We start from the raw sequence: 22,669 nt of genomic DNA on the forward strand, positions 1-22,669 counted from the left end.
TTAGTGAATAATGAAAAGTAGAACTAGTGTCACCATGTGAATTATAATACAGCTTTTAGTTTAGACTGTTATCAATTAGTGAATAATGAAAATTAGAACTAGTGTCACCATGTGAATTATAATACAGCTGTTAGTTTAGACTGTTATGAACTAGTGAATAATGAAAAGTATAACCAGTGTCACCATGTGAATTATAATACAGCTAATAATTTGGACTGTTATCAATTAGTGAATAATGAACAGTAAAACTAGTGTCACCACGTGAATTATAATACAGCTGTTAGTTTAGACTGTTATGAACTAGTGAATAATGAAAAGTTGAACCAGTGTCACCGTGTGAATTACAATACAGCTTTTAGTTTAAAACTGTTAATAACTACTGCATGATGAACAGTATAACTGGTATCAACACGTGAGTTATGATATATCTGTTTGTTTGGACTATTATCGACTAGTGGATGATGAACAATATAACTGATATCAACACTTAAGTTATATCCACTAGTTTGGACTGTTGTCAATTAGTGGATAATACCCAGTATAACTGGTACTAACACGTGGGTTATAATACAGCCGTTAGAGTACTTTAGACTGTTATTAACTATTGAATCGTGAACAGTAAAATTGGTGCCAACACGTGTATTATAATCTAATTATTAATTATACTGTTAACAAACGTGTTGGATATGATTGGTTTATGCCATTACTAACCAAACTTTGCCCTCCGGTGAAGTCGTCAGAGTCAAACTACTAGAAACCGGTTTTTGATCCCCGTGATAGGCAGAACAGAGATAGCCTATTGTGTAGCTTTGTTCTTCTTTCTAAAATAACTAATTTAAAAAAGAAACTTGCACTGTTTACCCTATCAACTGTGTCTTTTCTGATAATGTAATCCAGGTGGTTAATTTAAATAATGGGTGAAAATCCATGACAATACATTTACCTTGACAAAAACGTTGAAACTGTTACTACAGTGTGAGGTTTTCGATCATCCTGTTTGTTTACACTAACAAAATATTCATATACTGTCAATTATTGTGCTAATATGAATAGCCAGGCAATTTGTTTTATAATTTTATTCAAACATAGCGAACAGTATTACAGTCCTTTCAACTCAGTTGGTTATTACATCATGTATAAGGACCAGAACAACAGATTTATGAACGTTACGTCCATGCCAAAAGACCTAGGACCTGAAAAAACGAACAAGAAATGAAAGCTTTTACGTCAGTTGTTTATTGAACCATAGTAATTTCTACTCTTTCAACAGTCAAACACAACATTTAAAATCTGCTAGAGTTAAGAATAATAAGATATGAATAACACAGAACTGCAATGGTTTTATTGTCTTGAAATGTTTATATGTCCCACAGTTATTCCTGTACGCTGAATCTGAAAATGATATTCATTTTTGTCCATCACATTGGCTTTCACATAAGCGAATAATTTTCACTAAAATCAGGTCATATTTTGTTATGATTAAAATGTTGGCAACCACAAGTTATAGATTTCTCTAGAACTATCGCAATGTGAGATTATTAACAGTCATTGTGGAACACAATGGATGATTGGACTGCACAGATGACCCTATATGTAGCATTGTTCTAAACTACAGATAAACATACATCTAATAAATTGTTTGTAAAAACTCCTTAAGTGACAAAAAATAAATATCAATTTCAAAATATGTGTAGCTGAATTTTGGAAAATACTTTATTAAAATAAAATAACTTTTATGAAGTTTAAATTCGCAAACCTGTCTAATCTACGCTTTTTAAATGAATTTTTGAATTCATTAAATTCTCGTGTTAATGAACAAGTCTTTAACGTTACAAATTGACTCTTACATCTAGCCAATAAAATATTATAAAACATTTACTGATTTTACACTGAATTGTAATTTAAAAGCTGAAATAACAAATCCATTATTTAACAAAACCCCAAAATGTTTGATTTGATATCAAGTAGGTGTTTTTGGTCCAAAACTAAACTACTTCATAAACTGCATGCCGTGAAAGAGGCTAGTTAATAACCATTTATTTGTTGTTTGTCATTAAATACAAAGCTAAACAAAAAGGTTGTCTTGTCCACCACGGGTATCGAAATCCTTTTTTTCTAGCAGTAATAAGTCCGCAAGCATACTGCTGTGCCGCTAGGGAACTAGTAATTTAATAATTTAACAATTAAAATTATTTTTAATAAGTTAATGTACACTTTACTAGAAATCATTTGTATTAAATTCTGATGAAAGCGAGCTACCTTCATAGATGAAATTAAAACCATATGTTTAGTAACGAGCATTACTAACTAATTACTTCATTTTAAAATTATATTGCTTATCAATATTAGAATACATTGTTTCATCAACTGAGTGTACAAGCTGCTAATAACATTTCCGACCGTAATGTAACACTTACTCACCAGGGTTCTAGGTTGATTTCCGGCAGGTCATTACAGTAAACGACTTCATTTCTACATAATTAAATATAAATATGCGTATCAGCATTACAAACCAATGGTGCAATAATGTATTAAAATATATACACAAATGCTATAGTACTACAGACACATTTCAATACCACACACACATATATATATATATATTTATACTGATAAAGTTAAGTAAAGACAATCAAAAGGAAGGACTGCGTCAAAAACAGCAAATTAAAACCTTTGGCAAATTATATAACTTTGCTATAACCTACAAACAAGCCGAAAAAAAATAATTTAAAAATAATAAACAAAAATTGCTGCACTAATTAAAATAAATCTCAGGGTACAAGCTATAACGTGGGATATAAAATGTACCCCAGGTTTTCGAGGTGAATGAGAAATAGGTCTCACGTTGCGGCGGGGATACACCGTCTACCAGTCTTAACCTCCATTCGCCAATCTCACATAAAGGAATAACTTAAAGGAGTGGCAATAGATATAGAAATTAAAAGAGTAAGATGTGAGTGCTACGCCCACAACGTCGTCCCACATCTGTATCACACTTCAGTTCCTGCAGACAGTTGTGGGAAAATGACTGCTCTCCCAAGTAAAGAAAAAAAAGTAATTGAAATAAAAATAAGAAAACGAAAAACAAGACACTACCACCTGGGGGTAAGTAAGTTAAAAACGTACATCTTGAAGTTAACATTCCAGTCCTTATTATGGTAGAAAGATACTAACTGGTAGCCTAGTAAACGAATTATACTAGTTTTTAAAAGCCCCATCTAGTTATTTAAATAAACTAGTATAGCACCCAATCACCACCCATTTGCTAAGTCTACTGTGACTATCATGCTTTTAAAAAGCCATTATATGCGTCAAGGTGTACATCCGCTTAAAGTAGTGTCAAGTTGTTAAATAGCTTTATTTATAACTAAAAATAGTTATTAAAATTTCAGTAAAAGTTCTCAAATTTTTATTTCTTAATATTTATTTAATACATTCTTATGTTTGTTTCAGAATAGTTTAATGATGTTATTTTCTTTATTAAATCCATTAACTATTAATTTTTGTGTCAGTATTTCCACATTTATTCAGTATTTATAATCGTTATAATTTTGCAATTATTCAGATATTGTAAAATTTGTAATAATTTACAATATTTTATCAGTAATGTCGAAATACTGATACAAGTAATGTGCTTCTGTATTAGATATTAAAGTATTTTCAATGATGACGAGAAAACTCACTTGTAGAGAAAAATATATATGTAAAAACGGCTGGTTAGGGTTGAGAAAATTGTGAACCTGACGATGACCGAAGAAGGGCGAAACGTTGTTCGCTCCTCTGCATAAAAATTTTCTCAACCCAAACCAGCCGTTTTACATATATAAAGTATTTTCAATTTCTGACTTAGCTAGATAAATACCGTTGATATAGTTCATAACATTATTTATTTCAGGATTATTGTTACTAATTATATCATCTGTGAATTAAGATAAAAATTTCTGGATTTGTTCAATTTTTAATAAATCTATTCTCACAACAGTAAAGATATAAATTTGCTATACAAGTGGAATAGTTATCTCCCATTGGAACTCCTATTACTTGTTTAAAAACCTGATTATTGAAAAATATATAATTATTGTAAATACAGAAACTTAATATGTCTTTTATGTTTTGGGGGCTATATTTTCTTTCTCCCACTGGTATAAAAGGATAACAAGACTGTTCTATTAATTAATTTAAAACAAAGATTAAAACTTTTAATGAAATTGGGGGTAACAATGTGGTGAACTCAAATGTTTGAATATTATTCATTTATTCACAATTTTTAGATATTTTAAAATTGATTGATTATTTTTTAATTATCCAAAAAGCATGTTTTTATTATTAACACTTACATTTTTAATTTTTTAAAGTAAAATATTAAGTAATTTTATTTAATAATATAGCCGGTTATTTAATAACTGTTCTTATTGAATTAGAAATAAATCTGAATTCAATTTGAGATTTATGAAGTTTTGGAATAGTATAAAGAAATGGTAAATCTACATAAGGATTTTGTTTAGAATAAAGTTTATTACAAGCTTTAATGAAATTATTAATTACTGTATCGTTGGATTGGTTAATAAGTTAAATGTTTGTGTACTATTGATTTATTTTATCATAATTAATGCATAAAACGTTTCACAAATCATACCAATATTACAATTAGCCTTACCAAAGGGAACTATAACATATTTTCTTGCAATTCTTGAATCTTACATTTTAACTGATGAAACGATAAATCTGTATGGTATTTCTTTACTTTTATATGGGATAATCTAATTATTATTTTTTAAGTACATAAAACCTCCATTCCAGAAATCATCTAGGTGGATAAGATATAATACAGTTAAGTTTTAAAATATATTCATCAATATTGTTTTAAATATATTTTAGAATATTATTCTCATTACATTTTGTGGCTATTCTGTATTCAGATCTTTTTTTGAGTATTTCACGTGATATTTTATTTTTATAATTTTCAAGTTACCAGTAACAATATGTTTATGAAAAGTATCAATAAATCAACTATTTTCACACTCACAAGGTAAGTTATTAACTTAATCTACTTTTAAATTAGTTAAGAAAATTTTATAATTACATAGTAATAGACCAATTGGAACTTCGTATTTATAACTGACGGTAGGCTATTAGTTTTACAAGAAAATATATTATTTTTTATAGATTGATGAATAATTTTAGAAATCTGCAAATTATTGAATATTTTATGTCTCAAATTAATTATCAAATAAGAAAGTTTGATTTGCAATTTCTTTATAATTAGTGCAACGGTTTTTGTTTATTATTTTTTAAAATTTATTTTTGTTTCGGCTGGTTTTAAAGTTATAATAAATAATATATACATAACTGAATTATTGTTTCTTTTTATATTGATTTTTAGTTCTTTAGTAGCGCTGTCGCAGCTTCAAGACTTCTCTTCATTCAATCCAATTAAAAATAATACATGAAATATTCATATAATCGTTAAAGTCGTAATGTATTGTTCTAAACTGTACTTTTTAACACTTTAATTTAGATATTTGTTTGCTAGAAAATACTTGTCAATTTGTCACGATGAAAAATTTTAAAAAGCTTTATCTAATAAGTATAAAACAAGTCATGATATAACAAAATGTGAAAGTAACTTAGTTAATAAGAGACTTACTGAAATGATGAGTGACTGAATTTAGTGTCACCTTGTGAGGCAGACAAAATGAATTATTACATATGTTCATCTGCGATTCAGTTAATCGGTGTATTTATTATGAATAAATGTCATGAACTAGATTTTATAGACGCACCCTTCGTAATTTTCTGGTCGAAAGGGTAGCCTTGAAATATTTTGGAATCCATCACTGTTGTCACAGAGAATTCTAGATAACGTTGTCTTCCTTATTTCTCTCAGCTGGTCTGTAATAATAGAAGACACAATCCTATAGTCATGAAACAAAAAACAGCTGGAAAATAACCATTTAAACATACGTGTCATTTCCAGCAAAGTAATAACGACTTCTATCACAGCAAGTCTAGTCACAAGGTATTTTGTCATAATATGACTAGGTGTAACGTCTTCTATTATGGCACATCTAGTCACAATGTATTTTGTCATTACATGACTAGGTGTAACGTCTTCTATCACGGCACGTCTAGTCACAATGTATTTATGTCATTACATTACTCTGTGTAACGTCTTCTATCATAGCATGTCTAGACATAAGGTGTTTTGAAACAACATGCCAAGGTGTAGTGTCCTATCATGATACACATAGTCTTGAAACATTTAATCAGAATGTCTGCTATCACAACACGCCTAATTGAAATGTATTATTATTCATATAACATTCCAAGTCATAACGCTTTCTATCATAACACGCTTAGATATAATGTTTTTTGTCATAGCACATGTAGCCAAACCATCTTCTGCCATGATATACCCAGTTATAACATTTATAATGTTTTCTGTCATACACACCAAGTCCTAGTGTTTTCAGCCATAATACGCCTAATTAAGAGAGCTACTGTCATCTGATACTATCTTACCGTCTTCTGTCATACTATGCCTAGTTGTAACATCTTCTGTCATAAATCTTTTACTATTATTATACGTGAAAACTTTTGGATCTATCTCCCTCCCTCTCCTCAAAGACTTTTCTTTTGCCTAATTAATCGGAGCTCCGATAAGTTTAATAAATGCCGAGACTCCAAGTTAAACCTGGAAAGTTTTCAGATATGAGTATTATTCATGAGGCCTCTTGTTTTTAATTTTCTATCCATTTTCAACCTTCGTTTCAAATTTTCCAAGTATTAAATTCTATTAACATATAAACTCATATTTGATTAACGAACACAAATAAATTAATTGGTCTAAGCCAGAGAGATGACTTTACACCTTCCAGTTTACCATAAATAGGCTTAACAGTTACTAGCAATTATGAAAATAATTGATGACTCATGTTTTAAAATTTGTAATATTTTTTTTCGTACAGTTTTGTTTACACTGACTACAAATTATGTTACCTGGGGTAAAAGATCCAGATTGGTTTTCGTGCTCAAAATAATAGCGATCGCCAAACTTCAGCAGACCAATCTGGATACCAATAATACAGCCGAACGTTGGACCAACTATTCCTCCACGTGGAGGACGCTCGTTAACACCCGCCGAAAATAAGTCGATATCTTCAACTTTTCTGTAAAAATGATAATACAAATAAATACTAAACTGATCAGATAATTCTATTTAAAACAAAACTCCACTATGGTATCATGCGACACATTAATCTTTTTTGTGTCGCATATTTTAAAGCGGTGTCTATACTTTAGCTATAGAACGTAGAAGAGTGGGTAAGAAGTGATTAATTTCACGATTTATTGGAATGGGGATCTTTCCTTAAACTTTATTCCGTAATAATTTTCGTTCTATGCATAACATGAAATATAATACGTAATTAATAATGAGGCGCAGGCCGGATAAACTCGGTTGTGCAGCCAGATACAGCCCGTTAATGGCCAGTCGTTATACCTCTTTAATTAACTGTAGTTTAATATAATTTCATAAAAAGGATGTTTAATAACACATGAAATATTAAAAAAACGATGGTAAAAAATATAAAGTGTAATTATTAAAAAGTATAAACAATGTGTGAAATTATTACAGTTATAACACATTAAGTATAGAGAGTCGTCGACCATGGATGTGACGAATATATATAATGTGGTTGAAATTCTATTATTATACACGCTTCTAATTCTTGGTAATCCCTACGAGACTAAGAATATAATATTAAAAATATAATAGGCTAAAATTACGCCTAGATATAGCCAGGTGGGTTTAAAGTGTTCGACTCGTAATCCGAGGGTCGCGAGTTCGAATCCCCGTCGCACCAAACATGCTCGCCCTTTCAGCCGTGGGATCGTTATAATGTGATGGTCAATCCCACTATTCATTGGTAAAAGAGTAGCCCAAGAGTTGGCGGTGGTTTGTGATAACTAGCTGTCTTCCCTTTTCTCTAACGCTGCTAAATTAGGGACGGCTAGCGCAGATAGCCCTCGCGTAGCTTTGCGCGAAATTCAAAAACAAATAAGTTAAAATTACTGCCTTATGAAAAGTATAATTGGTTATAGTTATGCTTCACCAGATTGTAAAAAGCTTTTACAAATAAAAATTGTTATAGAGAGATTTTTTTTTGTGTGTGACAACACAGTGAGCATCTTTCAGTTATGAAACAAACTGTTCCACGATTCCTCTCTAGAAATAAACATGTGGCAAAGATTCGGACACTTAACAGGATCTGGTGGGTAAATCCAGAAAAACATCCCGAAGGAACAAACAATAACTTACTCGATTGTTTGAGTGACCTCTCTCTGCTTTCTGCGTCCAGATCACAGCTCAGTTATGCATATTTTACCCTAATATATTTAGTTACTCCGTTATCACAATTTTTTCTTCAGAACATATAAATAGACACCACTTGAGAGTTGAACAACACTTCAATAAACATTTAACTCACTCGTAAAGGTTTTTGAAATGCTTTAGTCCTTTTTCAAGGTGAGCTTAAGATGATCGAAATTAGTAAAATGTTTGTCGAAACAATATTCCAAATAAGCAACGTAACTACGTATGCCGTGATCTCGCCCTCTTTGAATATTTAAGGCGGCTAGGTCCAATGCGTACGCTTCTCCTTGACGCTTATATAGGTGATTGGTAACGCTAGTAGATAAATATGGGTCGAATTCTTGAGCTTTTTCCTGTCATCAGGCCCCGCAAAAGTAGGTCTAGTTCCCCGTGATACAGTTCAAAAGGAAAGAAGAAATTATCTTGAAGTTCCATATTGCTTAAAATGTCAGACGAATTTATCCTTTCAAATTTGTTCTGAATTAGTGTATGGCCCAAACGGAAAGATGCCGTAGAAAACTCGTTCATGACGGTAGGGTCTTTTTTCTTCCAATACAAAGTGTAACCAGAACTCAGTGGCTTTAGGTTGAATGTTTGGTAAAATTTAGGACCAAGTACGACTGGCAGGAACTCATTGTATGTGATCATTTGCAGCTGAGCACCAACAATCCGTCTGTAATGTAGATATATTAATTGTTGTTTAATACGAAAATACATAAAATAACTAATCTTTCATTTAAGATGAGAGATCAGACAACGAATACAGCATTTATTTCATAATTATTTGGCGACTTTACCATTGATATAAGACTGTGTTTCTGACTGAAGTGTTTCTGTGCAGCAGTGATCAACAGACAGAGAGATCTTGATAATATGAAACAAAGCTAAACGATCAGGCAACGAACATAGCATTCATCTGACAGGTATTTGATTTTTACATCTGATACAAAACTATTTTAGTAATTTATTTACTTTCTGAATAGTTGTAACAAATAAACGTAACAAAGACGTACCTGAAGATGCCTTACCTAATACCAATTTTACGTAAAGTTTCTGCTTTAGCCTTTCGACTGATAAATGAAATATTTTCCTAATGTTAATATAATTAGGTGACGTCTTCATGTTAGGTTCCTTCGATCAATAAACTGCAAGTTTTGTCGCTTTGCGGTTGAGAAGAAGGCAGGACGTACGGGATAAAAATGAACTGGTGAACGTACCTTGCTTCCTGATAGTGTTTCATCATCCCACGAAGGGCTTAGTTGTTTCAACTAACGAGCTACGCGATTGTGTTGTCTTAGCCAGATAGTGTGTATAGACGTAAGTCCTGGTTGTTCGTTAACTCTTTCATCACCTAATTGATACGATTCAACCCAAATTATATTTCTTGAAAACGTACAAGCTGTTCTGTCTTTAGCTCGTTCAGGTTCAAATTTTATATATTTAAACAATTTTCCCTTAAAACAGTTTTCCCGAACTAATCTGTTGTTACTTTGATCTTATTACTATATGATCATCCTACTCAAGTATAACTAAACTATTGTTGACTGATATTGCTAACATAATCACAGTTTAAGACTGATTCAGTAAACCTAATTAATGTTTCATGTTTATAAATTTTAGGCCTAACTAAAGTTCTGGTTTCTGATTTGAGTTGCCTTGCACTGATGATGCTAAAAATGGAGTCTCGATACCCGTGGTGGTAACAGCATAACTAAGTTATTGTGTAGCTTTGAACTTAATAACAAATGAAATATGAAAAATCGTGAAAGACATAATAAAACATTTTGTTGACGAGTAATTATAATCAGGTATTTAATAATTGGGTTTTTCATCCATAAATGCTGTTTCATCATAATCGAAATACGTTAATAATTACTAAAAACAATAAAATATCACCAAATTTCTATCTTACAAATTACACAAATTTTACGGAAAAAAAATTAGTGTTTTGGTTGGGGTATCTTTTATACAAAATAATGACAAAATATTATGAGTTTGAGGTCAGGTAGAAATGATTTGATGAAAGAATATATGAGATAGCACACAAATGGTTTACCTGCCAGAAAACAAATTCTGTTATTAGCCACATCACTGCAGTCATCTGACTCCGCACTAGGTGACTCAGGAAGTAATTCTCTTCCATGGTCGTCTACCTGGGTCTTCAGTAGGCCTGAAAAATAAAATAAATATACTTATTAAGTTCACCTACAAAATTTAATTACTGAAAAAAGTTAAATATACTTAAATTAGAAGCTTTGTCTTCTACCATCTTCGCAACCGAAAAGCCCTTATGAATGAAAATTTCAGTATCTCCCAATACAAATACTGGACGTAACTTTGTATAACTGCTGTGACTTTGTTTTAGTTCTTTCTTTAGATAGAATTTCAGTTGTTAGTTGTCTGTACTGTGATTCACATTTATGATACTGTACTTACATTACAAATACTTTTGTTCAGTTGACGGTGTAAGAACACTTATCACTGTATAAGACTGTTATTTTTATAGATGATGTAGAAGTATTGTACTGAAGAATGCTAACAAGGTGTTAGAAATTTTCATGTAAAAGAGAAAAGGTTTCGTAACCAGAATTTTTCCGTCACTACCCAACTCTGGCACGTGCCGGATAATAAAGCTTTTACTGTACGTAGAAACTAAGCTGGAAAATAATCAAATATACTTAAAAAGTGGAGCTGAAAAAATATATATGTATATTTACAAACACACTTAAAAATGTATATGAAAACAAAAAAAATAAATATACTTAGAAAATAGAGCTACTAAAGAAATTAAAAATACCAAAAAAGTATTTATTAAAATTGTAAAATATGTTTTGAAATCATCAAACCGTAAATCTACACCATAACTTGAAGGCATCACGTGACAAAGTGTGTGTGTGTATGAAGCCAGTCCTTTATGACACAGTGATAAGTTTAGTTAGTAACATATTTAATACGTTAATGATTTATCTATATTTGGCTAGTTACTTTAAATTTCTTACGAACACCAAGCACCAGTAATGCTAGGATAATGTGAATATATTACGCATTATTCACGATGTTAAAACTGAATTATCATGCTGTCTAGTAATAAACTGATTTGTTTTGAATTTCGCGTAAAGCATACGAGGGCTATCCGTCCCTAATTTAGCAGTGTAAGAATAGAAGGAAGGCAGCTAGTCATCATCACCTACCGCCAACTCTTGGGCTACTCTTTTACCAACGAATAGTAGGATTGACCGTCACCCTTATAACACCCCCACGGCTGAAAGGGCGAGCATGTTTGGTGTGACGGGGATTCGAAACCGCGACCCCCAGATTACGAGTCGAGTGACTTAACCACCTGACCTTGCCGGGCCACTAAAATAAATACTTGTCCCTGATATGATGAATTGTTGGAACATCAAAGTACGTGTAAGAACTATCAGAAGAAATAGTAATGTTCTTACCATTCTGCAGCATTCTTAATGCTAGACTTTCGTTCAACGAACTCCCGTAGATTTGAGAACCGTCTATAAATGATGTAATTTGGTTGATCTGTTCTCGTTGACCTGAGAGCGATGGAAAAAATAATTGATTACTTTTCTTAGGTTTGGCCTAAAAAACATCGGAAAGCACATCGTTTAATGTACCTGTTAATACTATAATGTAATAGATTATTACTATACCCAACATTAAACACAAAACACAGAAAAAATTATACTCTAGTTATCAGGCTTTGATCGCAAACATCTTGCAGATCTTCTAAAATCCATGCATCGGATATTAAACTGTGAGAAAAAAAGGATCGTCAGGTGGAATGGCTAGTGGGAAGCATTGTGAGTTTTGGCGGGTGTTTGGTGCACAGCAATCAGTCGTTCTTCTTGGAGCTTTAGAATAAAACAATACAGTCCAGAAAACAAACAGCTTTAACTCAGTCATCCACATCAGTACTCAACTGATACAATTGTCATAGAATTAAGCGAGTACAATCGTTTATACAAAGTATTTCAAAACCATTACAGTATTGAACTCTTACTTCCCCGATATATCAAAATAACATCGTTGTCAAACATATCAAGAAGTATCTTTCGTCGTGACGCAATCACTACTCTAAGTTAGGCTTAATATATGTAGAATTGGGCAGTAATCCTCACTTGCGTAGCTTTGTAATCCCAAGATAAACAAACATTAAAGGTATCTCCTAACAGCAACGTGACCGTCAGTTACTCTGAATTGAACTCATGCGCTTCAAATTTGTGAACAAATGTCAAAACACTTATATCTTTCAGTTCTTGAAAAATTACTGTTTTAGAAACTTCTGAAATTAATATTCCAAATTAATAAACTCTTTGATGGATGTGTACTTAAGTCATACAACAAGCGCCCAAATGTACGCATTATAAGAAAACAATAATTAATATTTACATCAAAAACTCAAAAGCAGAACATTTAAGAAAGTAGCTAATTATGAAACTAAGCCTAAATATAAAATCTCCAATTTTGATTGAATTTATTCTTATTTTTATTTTATTTTTCTTTCATTCGCACCGAAAGCACAAAACTTTACTTGATAAAGAAAACATATTTAAGTTTTATGGATTGTTTTTTTGCAAATCTTGAACCCTGATAAAGTTTTACACCCTACAATTAGAAGTCAGATTTGGTCTACATATAAGCTACATGTGAAAAGTTATTCAACAAAGATCACTCAGTTCTGAACAATTTTTTGCACACGTCTACGCAAAAAGTCAAGTGAGTTATGGGTCTAAAATATTGAATGCAGCTTCATCCAAAAGTAAAAGTGCGTCGTTTTTAATTGTTTTCTCATTCAGATGAAAGACGGCTAATTTAGAGCAACAAACTATAGGGTGGAAGCACATACAAATACATAAGTACTGGATAGGCCAAGCAAACAAAATTAGCAAGTTTTCCAGGAAATGATACAGGTGGACGGTTATTATTTGTTATCCACTGCTAAAATTTTATGCACACGTTTGCTAAATTCTATGCAAATCTCATAGTTAAAGAGAGTTTAGCGTCACATGATATTAAACATAAAACACAGAAAAAAATTATACTCTGAAAACAAGTTACCAGTCTTTGATCGCAATAAGCATAAATAAAGATGCTTTACGGATTGCATGCGGATGATGACAAGAAACTTTAATCTAAATTCCATGGCGTTAGTGTAAAGAGTATAAAGGAAGTTATTAATATTGTTTTAGAGAGGAAAACTACCTTTATATATTCTAAATAATCTGGTTGGTTCTGTAAAGTACAGGTCTGTTACGAATAATAAGGTTGCGATCCTAAAGCTAATAGTAGTCACTATCTAGTGTAACTTTTTGACTTTGTAACGGATTTACCGTTACACATTTATTTTAGTGTCTACGATTGTTTCTATATAGTTTGTTGTTTATTTTGCGCCTGTGACATATATCCTTAATTGTGTATTGCACATTCCAGATCTGTAGAACCTTCTTGAAAGTGAGAATCAACAATACTTTTTTGACGAAAGCGCGCGAAAATATTATCGAAATTTCTATAAACTTGCATGATTCCTATAAAAAGCGGCTAGCTGAGTGACGGAAAACGAGTATATTATTGGACAGCTACAGTCAATGGGCTACAGGCCTACGAGACTGTAATTGTGATTAACGTCTATCAATCGGAAAACTAGAGAACTTGTCCAGGAACGTTTATAGACTTACAAACCGTTTAACTTCAGTGAATTACTTGGAATGCTGTTGTTTCTGCGATTACATCAAATATCTTCGCCGGCAAAAGTCAGCTTGTGAAGATGTGAGGCTAGCTAATAAAAGACGTCGTTAACTTAAGCGAGAATCAAAAATAACAACTCAGAATTAATTCGTTCTTCATTAAGAAGGGAAATTGTGTGTATCAGTCTTGTTGGCAAATACAATAAATTTAAAACATGTTAACAGTTAATTAACTTCTAAATTCATATTTCCAGTTATTTGAGATAGCAAACGTAACGTACATTATGTAATAAATTGGAGACTCTTCCGAAGTAAATGACAATACGTAACAATTTGCTTTGGTTTTTATTGTGCTTTGACAAAACGTCATGATATCTATTAAAAACACCTTGGGTGTGAAAAGGTGAGACCAAAAAAAAAGAAGATTGATCATGCAGCTTAAAGGAATGAAATCAAAATTATTGACCAAACTGACAGCTACACTTAGATCATTGAAAAGAATATTGCAGTAAATATTCATTCATTAGTTAGCTAAACTATATTTTTTGTTTATCCACCATCATGCCTCATGATGAACAAAAAAGAGGCCTAGCTAACTAATAAACAAATATTTACTGTAACATTGTTATCAATGCTCTAAGTGAAGCTATCAGGTCGGCCTCTAATTTTGATTTCATTTCTTTAAGTTGCATGCTCAATCTTCTTTTTTTGTTTGTTTGCACTTTTTTCACACCTAAGGTGTTTTTGATGAGATTTATATACTATAAATGTTAAGCTTAGTCATTTTAGAAGCAAAAGTTTATCACAGATTTTTATGTAACTGTTTACGAATCTTACGTTGTATCGCTCAATAGTTATGAACTGGTGATCGTTATATTATTGGATCATGTTACTAGAAAATACTTAGTGTTTCTTGTTGTTTTATTTGAATATTATTTCACCATACTAGTAGTGCTGGAACTTTAAAAATGTATGCCGGGATGTAAATACACATCAGAAATTTACTTCGATAGATAGATCAAGACTGGACCAGGCATGATCAGGTGGTTAAGGCACACCACTCGTGATCCGAGAGTCGCGAGTTCGAATCTTCGTCGCACCAAATATGCTCGCCTTTTCAGTCGTGGGAGCGTTATAATGTTGCGATCAATCCCATTATTCTTTGGTAAAAGAGTAGCCTAAGAGGTGACGGTGGGTGATGATGACTAGCTGCCTTCCCTCTAGTCTTACACTGCTAAATTAGGGAGGGCTAGCGCAGATAGCCCTTTGTAGCTTTGCGCGAAATTCAAAACAAACCAAACCAAGATTTAGACTGAGTGATCTTGAATAAGCTGGAGAGAGTATATAGTGGCGGTTTTAAAGTGAAGTTATAACACGTTGTATTGCAATAACAGTGACATATGAGAATAATGTATTATCGAATTGTGCTCCAGAGTGACTGAACCAGCCTGTTCACATATACTTTTACGAAAAACAGACAATTACTTAAAGCTCTAGATACAACTGTTATGACTAAAACTGTGAGGTACATTTGTAAATACTTTTTACTTGTTTTAATATAGTATTTTGAAACAAGTGGATTTTGTGTCATTTGTTTATTGTTGAAATGTATTACCAAGTATTCGAAGAGATACTATAAAGAATCCGATCCATACATAAAAACTAATAAACATGGTCCTTATGAAGTTCCAAATATATTATTGGACCTGAAACATGATTCTTATAAAGTTCCAGATATATTATGAAATCTTAAATATGATTCTTACAAAGTTTCAAATACGGTTCTTATAAATTTTCAAGTGCAGTCTGGATCCTCGAAAGGAAGTTCTAATAAAATTCCATACAGTTACGACAGAAAGTGTTTGTACCCCTGTGTCCCGAGTAGTTTTTTGCTCATAACTTAAAAAGTATCACGATTAGGCTAATAGACGTATGGTTCATTATAAATATTATACTAACACACATCTACATAATTTTTATATAAATTAAACGACAACTAAACTGTTTATAAACAAATAACCAAAAATAGGAGGAGCAGAAAGTGTTAGTACTTTTCAAAACGTGTGAAAAAACTGTTATTCCCATAAATATTTTGTTTAAGTTGGGAAATAAACTACATTATACCATTCTAGAACTAGACACTGGGTTCATAATTATTGAAATTTAGCCAGCAAAAAATGAACTTCCGGCAATTTAGCGACATCTTTATCATTATCTGCTTGGTCATCATGGCAAACAGGAAATAACTGTCCAGTGATTTAAAAAAACTGAATTATTGTAAAATACAAGTCTCGTGTGTCTCTTTCCGGTATTGCTACATAACTTACTGTGCCGAAATCTACTGATCAAAGCATAATTGCCAAGTTTAAGCTCACAGCATCAACTGTTAACCTCCCTCGTTCCGGACGCCCCACCAAAATTTCAGAGAGTAGGAACCCTCGTTTAACACGTAATGACATACAGAAACTGGTAAGGGAAACTGGGATTGAAGTAAGCACCTCTACAGTTAGGAACATGTTACGCTCTTCTGGGTTAAAAGCATGCCGTCCTCGTAGAACTCCATATTTAAAGCCTGTTCATTTAGAAGCAAGATTGAGGTATGCAAGAAAGCATATAGATAAACCCTTTACCTATTGGAAGAGTATTCTTTGGTCAAACGATTTTCGGCCACAATCATTTTCGCAATATTTTCCATAAGAAGGGGAAACGAAATCTTCCAAAAAACACCATCCCTACAATTTAACATGGAGGTGGCTCGATCATGCTATAGGATTTCTTCAGCTCTTCTGGTGTAGGCAGCCTTTACCGCGTCAACAAAATCATGAAAAAGGAAGAGTATGTTAATATATTAGGCACTTATATCAAGAATGATGCTCAAACTTGCGGCTTGGGCGTCGTTGGATCCTCCAGCACGACCATGAACCTAAGCACTCATCGAAATATGTGCAATCCTGGCTGCAGAGGAACCATATAAGCGTTCTGGAGTGGCCATCGCAGTCACCCGATCTCAACCCAATTGAAAACATTTGGCATGAGTTGAAAACCAGGGTTCATCAGCGTCATTCAAAAAACTTGCAAAAGGCCTTTTGTAAAGAAGAATGGATTAAATTACCAGTCGAGTACTGTCAAATGATCATGGAGGACTATGAGGAGAGATTGCGCCAATTAATTCACCTGTAAGGCTACATAACTGATCATTAAAGTAGACGCACGAACACTTTCTGCCCCTCCTATGTTTGGTTATTTGTTTATAAACAGTTTATTTGTCGTTCAATTTACATAAAAAATTATGTGCATGTGTGTTATTATGATATGTATAATATATTATACTTTCATTATCCTAGGTATGAGGAAAAACTACTCACGACGCAGGGGTACGAACACTTTTTGTCTTAACTGAAGAATTGATCCTAAAACATGACTTTAGTGAAGCTCCAAGTTCACTGTGGAACTTGAATGATGATTCTTATAAAAGTTAAATGCAGTAAGGAATATGAAACACTCTTCTTGTAGAGGTTAAAAAGCAGTGCGGGACCTTAAACATAGTTCTTATAAAGTTCCAAGTGCAATCCAAGATTGAAACATGATTCTTATAAAGGTTAAAATGTAGTTTCGGACCTGTAGCGCGATTAACCTCAGTGTACCTCTTGTTAATACTTTGATACGTATAATTAAAAACATTATTTCTTCTTCTTATAGATTATTATCAGCAAAGGTGTTTTTTACAAAAATCACATAAGAAAGGTCTAAACCTTACACTGTTTGGGCAAACACAATAAAGTAAAGGGCTTTTTGTCAATTAAAAAATTAAATCCAGTTCAAAATTTTAATTATACCAACCATAAAAATGGCATCAAATACACCAACCAATGAAAACTCGATAGGTACTTGACTATACAAAGTGCCCTTACGTGACTCAACAAATGTATTTGGCCATCATTCCTAGAGTACACCTGTGTTGTCAAAGTAAGTTTTTTTTTCAACGGAATGTGAAACAAAAACACTTGGATTCACAGTCCGGGCACACTGCCCTCATGCAACGCCCGGATCATATTTTAACCAATAAATAACAAAGGTTAATTTGGTGAAATGTAACATATACTAATTTTATAAGTATCATTTATAAATCACAGATATAGTATGAATTTATTCAGTTATACTTGGGTTAACATAAGTCATCATCAGAAAGTAAATTCTGACCCAAATCCACTTCCTCTTCTGGAAAGCTGAAAGAAGGAGTGAGTGTGATGTCGTGATCCAGAAACTGACCCCACTGCATCAGAAGATGTGTGAAGTCTCGTGCTGCTACGTCTTTTTGGAAATGAATGGTAGTGGACACTAACCTTGGACTAGGAAGGTCATTTCCAGAGGAAGCTTTACGGGGATTGGACACACCTGAAAATTAGTGTTTTGTTATAAATGATAACAGTTTAACAAGTCTGACAGACGTTTTATTGTTGTTATCATTACCCAAATAAAAGACAAGAACTGTTGACAAACAATACAGCAAAAGGTAATAAAACATGTAGTCTAAAACAATTCATTTTTTTGTAATCATGAAAAATATATTTACGTAATTCTACGATGTAAGAATTAAAAAAAAACGTCCACTATTGTTTTATAGGTGTTCTGTTAATAGATAACAGGGCCTGGTATGGCCAGGTGGTTAAAGCATGCGACTCGTAATTTGAGGGTCACGGGTTAGGATCCCCGTCACACCAAACATCCTTGAATTTTCAGCTGTGGACGCGTTATAATCTGACGGTGAATCCCACTATTCGTTGGCAAAAGAGTAGCCCAAGAGTTAGCCATGGGGGGTGATGACTAGCTGCATTCCCTCTGGTCTTACACTGCTAAGTTAAGGACGGCTAGCGCAGATAGCCCTCGTGTAGCTTAGCACGAAATTAAAAAACAAACTGCATACTCTATGCAACAGAAACCAGAAATTTTGTAATGTATTATACAAATAACATTCAATATAAACACTACAAACACTATATTGGATGAACTAAAAAGAATTTTAGAAAAAAAATACAAACCTTAAAGATTAAATCAGTTCTCAACTCTATGAACGCTACGACTCTTTATGTCAAATACATCAGAGAAAACCTAATTAGGTTATGGAAACGAGTCGCAAAGACAGCTTGCATCGACATAAATACAGTAATAACAAAAAGCAAAAGAAAACAGGTATTACAGTTAAGATTTTTTTTGTTTGAATTTCCCGCAAAGCTTCTCGAGGGTTATCTGCGCTAGCCGTCCCTAATTTATCAGTTTAAGACTAGAGGAAAGGTAGCTAGTCATCACCACCCACCGCCAACACTTGAGCTACTCTTTTACCAACGAATAGTGGGATTGACCGTCACATTATAAGGTCCCCACGGCTGAAAGTCGAGCATGTTTGGTGTGACAGGGATTCGAACCCGTGACCCTTGGAATACAAGTCGAACGCTGTAACCCACCTAGCCATGCCGGGCCATTACAGTTAAGAACTGTATTACGAACAATTGCAATAAAAACATCAGAATCAGCCATAAAATCAACTTCAATTCATGCAAAAAATCTTATAGTGGAAAAAGATTGAAGTTCTGATTCAGGAACATTCAGATACTTTCAATAATGTAAGAGAAATACTCAAAACCTTGTTGGAATCATCAGAAGAGAACCAGAAATCGACAGCTGAAACACCATTGGTAAAGTTATCAAAGGCAACCCTAAATAAATGTTCAGGAGCCTCTATCACATCTATTGACATTTTACTCGCATTATTTTAATGCCAGCTTGCGATCAGAACATAACTACTTGTCTGCTACAAAACTACATGTTATTCTATTTTGAATCTTTTAAACATTTTTGTTCTGAGAACAGACCACAGAACGAACTTTCCTTCTTGTCACGATAAGTAATGAAACCCGACTCGGAAATGACGTACCATCTGAGTAGTCAGCTGGAAGAATACGGTTCATGCAACTTAACGCAGCTCCCCAGTCACGGTGTTTCAGATTATTACATGATCCGTCAATTGTTCGGAACTTGACCCTTTTGTCACAGTTGGTGTTCACTGACCTCTTTGCTTCCTCCTCCTTAATATGTTGGAGCTTTGTTCCTTCCAACTTGATGTTTTCCAGGTTCGGTATATCCTTATTAACTAAACCTAGTCTTTGTCATATTATAAATGAATAATTATTTTGTATTCATAACACAAATAGTAATCAACAGAGGGCCTGACAGCCAGAAAATAAATTGTGTTGTATATTAAGCATAATTTACATAATAGACTATCTTGTACTATGTTTACTGCAGGTATATATAAAAACACAAACTATTTTTAGCGTTATAAGCCCTCAGATTTATGACTCAGCTACCAGAATAAGAACTACCTTAAGTAATTGAAATAAAATGTTGTTATCTTTGTTATTTTTATATTACCAAACAAATTTTCAGTCAACCACAAAGTCCTAAATCTTTTTTTCTAAATCTTTGTTTCGTAATTCAAAACGTCTGATATTCTCGCACTTTCTTCACTGAAAGGCCCGGCATGGCCAAGCGCGCAAGGCGTGCGACTTGTAATTCAGGGTTCGCGCTCGCGTCGCGCCAAACATGCTTGCCCTCCCAGCCGTGGTGGCGTTATAATGTGACGGTCAATCCCACTTTTCGTTGATAAAGAGTAGCCCAAGAGTTGGCGGTGGGTGGTGATGACTAGCTGCCTTCCCTCTAGTCTTACACTGCTAAATTAGGGACGGCTAGCACAGATAGCCCTCGAGTAGCTTTGTGCGAAATTCAAAAAACAAACAAACAAATCTTCACTGAAAAAAGTCTAATGTTAACACTTTTCTTAACACATCATCACAATAATTTCTCTATAAAATTAATAAGAAAAATAAAATAAATGGGTCATCAGTCATAGTGGGTGAAAAATATCAAAAGCTTTCCTTATAGTTGGTAGTATACGTCTCCAGCTTGTCACTTCATCAGTTGGATACCACCATCCTTATAAAGATTTTCTGTCATTAAACCTCTTGATCCAACAATTCTAAAGTGGTATACACAAACTTCGCCCATTTAGGTGGTATCGTTAAATTACCCGTTGGCTAGTGCAGTGGTCGTGAACTCCAATAACTTTGCTGTGTTATCCATTGCAGAAATTATTGGGTTAGCTGTCATTCGACGATGATGTCTACTGAAGGCAGAACAGTCAGATGACAAGGAACTTGTAGACGAAGGATCTATAAGATTGAAATATACGTAAAAAATATTGTCAATAAATACATCGGATTTATTATGTATTGTTATTTTTTATGTTCGGGCCTTCCTACACCCAATAAAGTCTCTGCATGTTTGTCTGACATACAATGAATATGAGTTTTTATTACTGTAACGTATAGGAGAACCATCTGATAATATGAGGTGGCCTTAACGAATTTCTGTTACTACAATAGACTTTATTAATTTTCGTAAATCTAATATCAATATCGTACGTTTAATATATAAAATCTCAAACTCTATTAACATATTGTACGAATCCTCCGCTGGTACAGCGGTAAGTCTACAAATTTACATTGCAAAAATCGAGGTCGATTTCCCTCGTTATAACTGGCAGATAGTCCAATGTGGCTTTGCTACAATAAAACACACACACGCACATGCTATAGGATGGGAATAACATTAACTTAAATACAATAAACATGATCTAGGCAGGTCATACATCTTTGACCAATGGTCTCTGAAGATAATTGATTAACTTAGTAATGTCTTATATGTTTGTAACGTACTTGAATATCAGGCAAACAAAGGCTCAGCTTAAACAGACCCGGCATGGTCAGGTAGTTAAGGCACTCGACTCGTAATCTAAGAGTCGCAGGTTCGAATTCTCGTCACACCAAACATGCTCGCCATTTCAGCTGTGGGGGCGATATAATGTTACGGTTAATCCCACTATTCATTAGCAAAAGAGTAGCCCAAGAGTTGGCGGTGGGTGGTGATGATTACCTGCCTTCCCTCTAGTTTTACAATGATAAATTAAGGACGGCTAGCGCAGATAGCCCTCGAGTAACTTTGCGCGAAATTCCAAAAAACAAACAAAAACGAACTCAGCCGCCTAAACACTATATCCACTACTAACATTACGTCGCTTATTAGAGCATTCAATTTTATATGCTACATTACCAGCTAACCAAAGAGCTCTGGTACTGGACGTAAGACATCTTCAGCAGCGGCATACATTGTAGAGGGTGAGCAGTCTAGATTCTGTTATGTATATTATCCTTGTAAACCTATAGTAAAGAGTCAGTAAAAACAGATTTGAAAACAAATATCAACATTCCTGTAACTCAAGAAAAGTTACCATACGTTTTTGCAACTCTGTAAATTAAAAGAGAACCTTACTGGTTGACTACCCCACTATAAGAGAGAAACTTTGTTATGGACTATTACAGTGGTTTTCTATTTTTTTATGGACTCTTGGCCGCATATCCAGACAGTCTTGACATGAAACTTCAAGATTGCCATCGAAAGTAGGTCCATGACAGTTTTTCTTTTCGTCAACAAAATTCGGTGGAAAGAGGCTTCATATCGTCCACCTATTTACCTTTAAAAG

General features: G+C 33.4%; 1 protein-coding gene and 1 pseudogene across 2 annotated transcripts; both read right to left on the bottom strand.

Annotated features, from left to right (window-relative positions):
• Positions 1 to 1,061: 1,061 nt before the first annotated feature.
• LOC143223320 (chorion peroxidase-like) lies at positions 1,062 to 8,295 on the bottom strand. The gene is made up of 5 exons (XM_076451202.1): positions 8,219 to 8,295; positions 7,000 to 7,169; positions 5,784 to 5,892; positions 2,422 to 2,472; positions 1,062 to 1,193 (listed from the first exon to the last, which is right to left on the bottom strand). Exons 1-5 carry the CDS (start codon positions 8,293 to 8,295, stop codon positions 1,187 to 1,189), a joined length of 414 nt encoding a protein of 137 aa, XP_076307317.1. The 3' UTR covers positions 1,062 to 1,186.
• LOC143223369 (myeloperoxidase-like) lies at positions 7,030 to 20,433 on the bottom strand (annotated as a pseudogene). The gene is made up of 7 exons (XR_013012886.1): positions 20,006 to 20,433; positions 18,242 to 18,468; positions 11,821 to 11,968; positions 10,431 to 10,544; positions 9,592 to 9,725; positions 8,321 to 9,047; positions 7,030 to 7,169 (listed from the first exon to the last, which is right to left on the bottom strand). The product of XR_013012886.1 is annotated as a myeloperoxidase-like (transcript).
• Positions 20,434 to 22,669: the final 2,236 nt, after the last annotated feature.

The sequence above is a fragment of the Tachypleus tridentatus genome, chromosome 1 (genome assembly GCF_004210375.1).
Source record: "Tachypleus tridentatus isolate NWPU-2018 chromosome 1, ASM421037v1, whole genome shotgun sequence".
In the NCBI taxonomy this organism is placed as follows: Eukaryota; Metazoa; Arthropoda; class Merostomata; order Xiphosura; family Limulidae; genus Tachypleus; species Tachypleus tridentatus.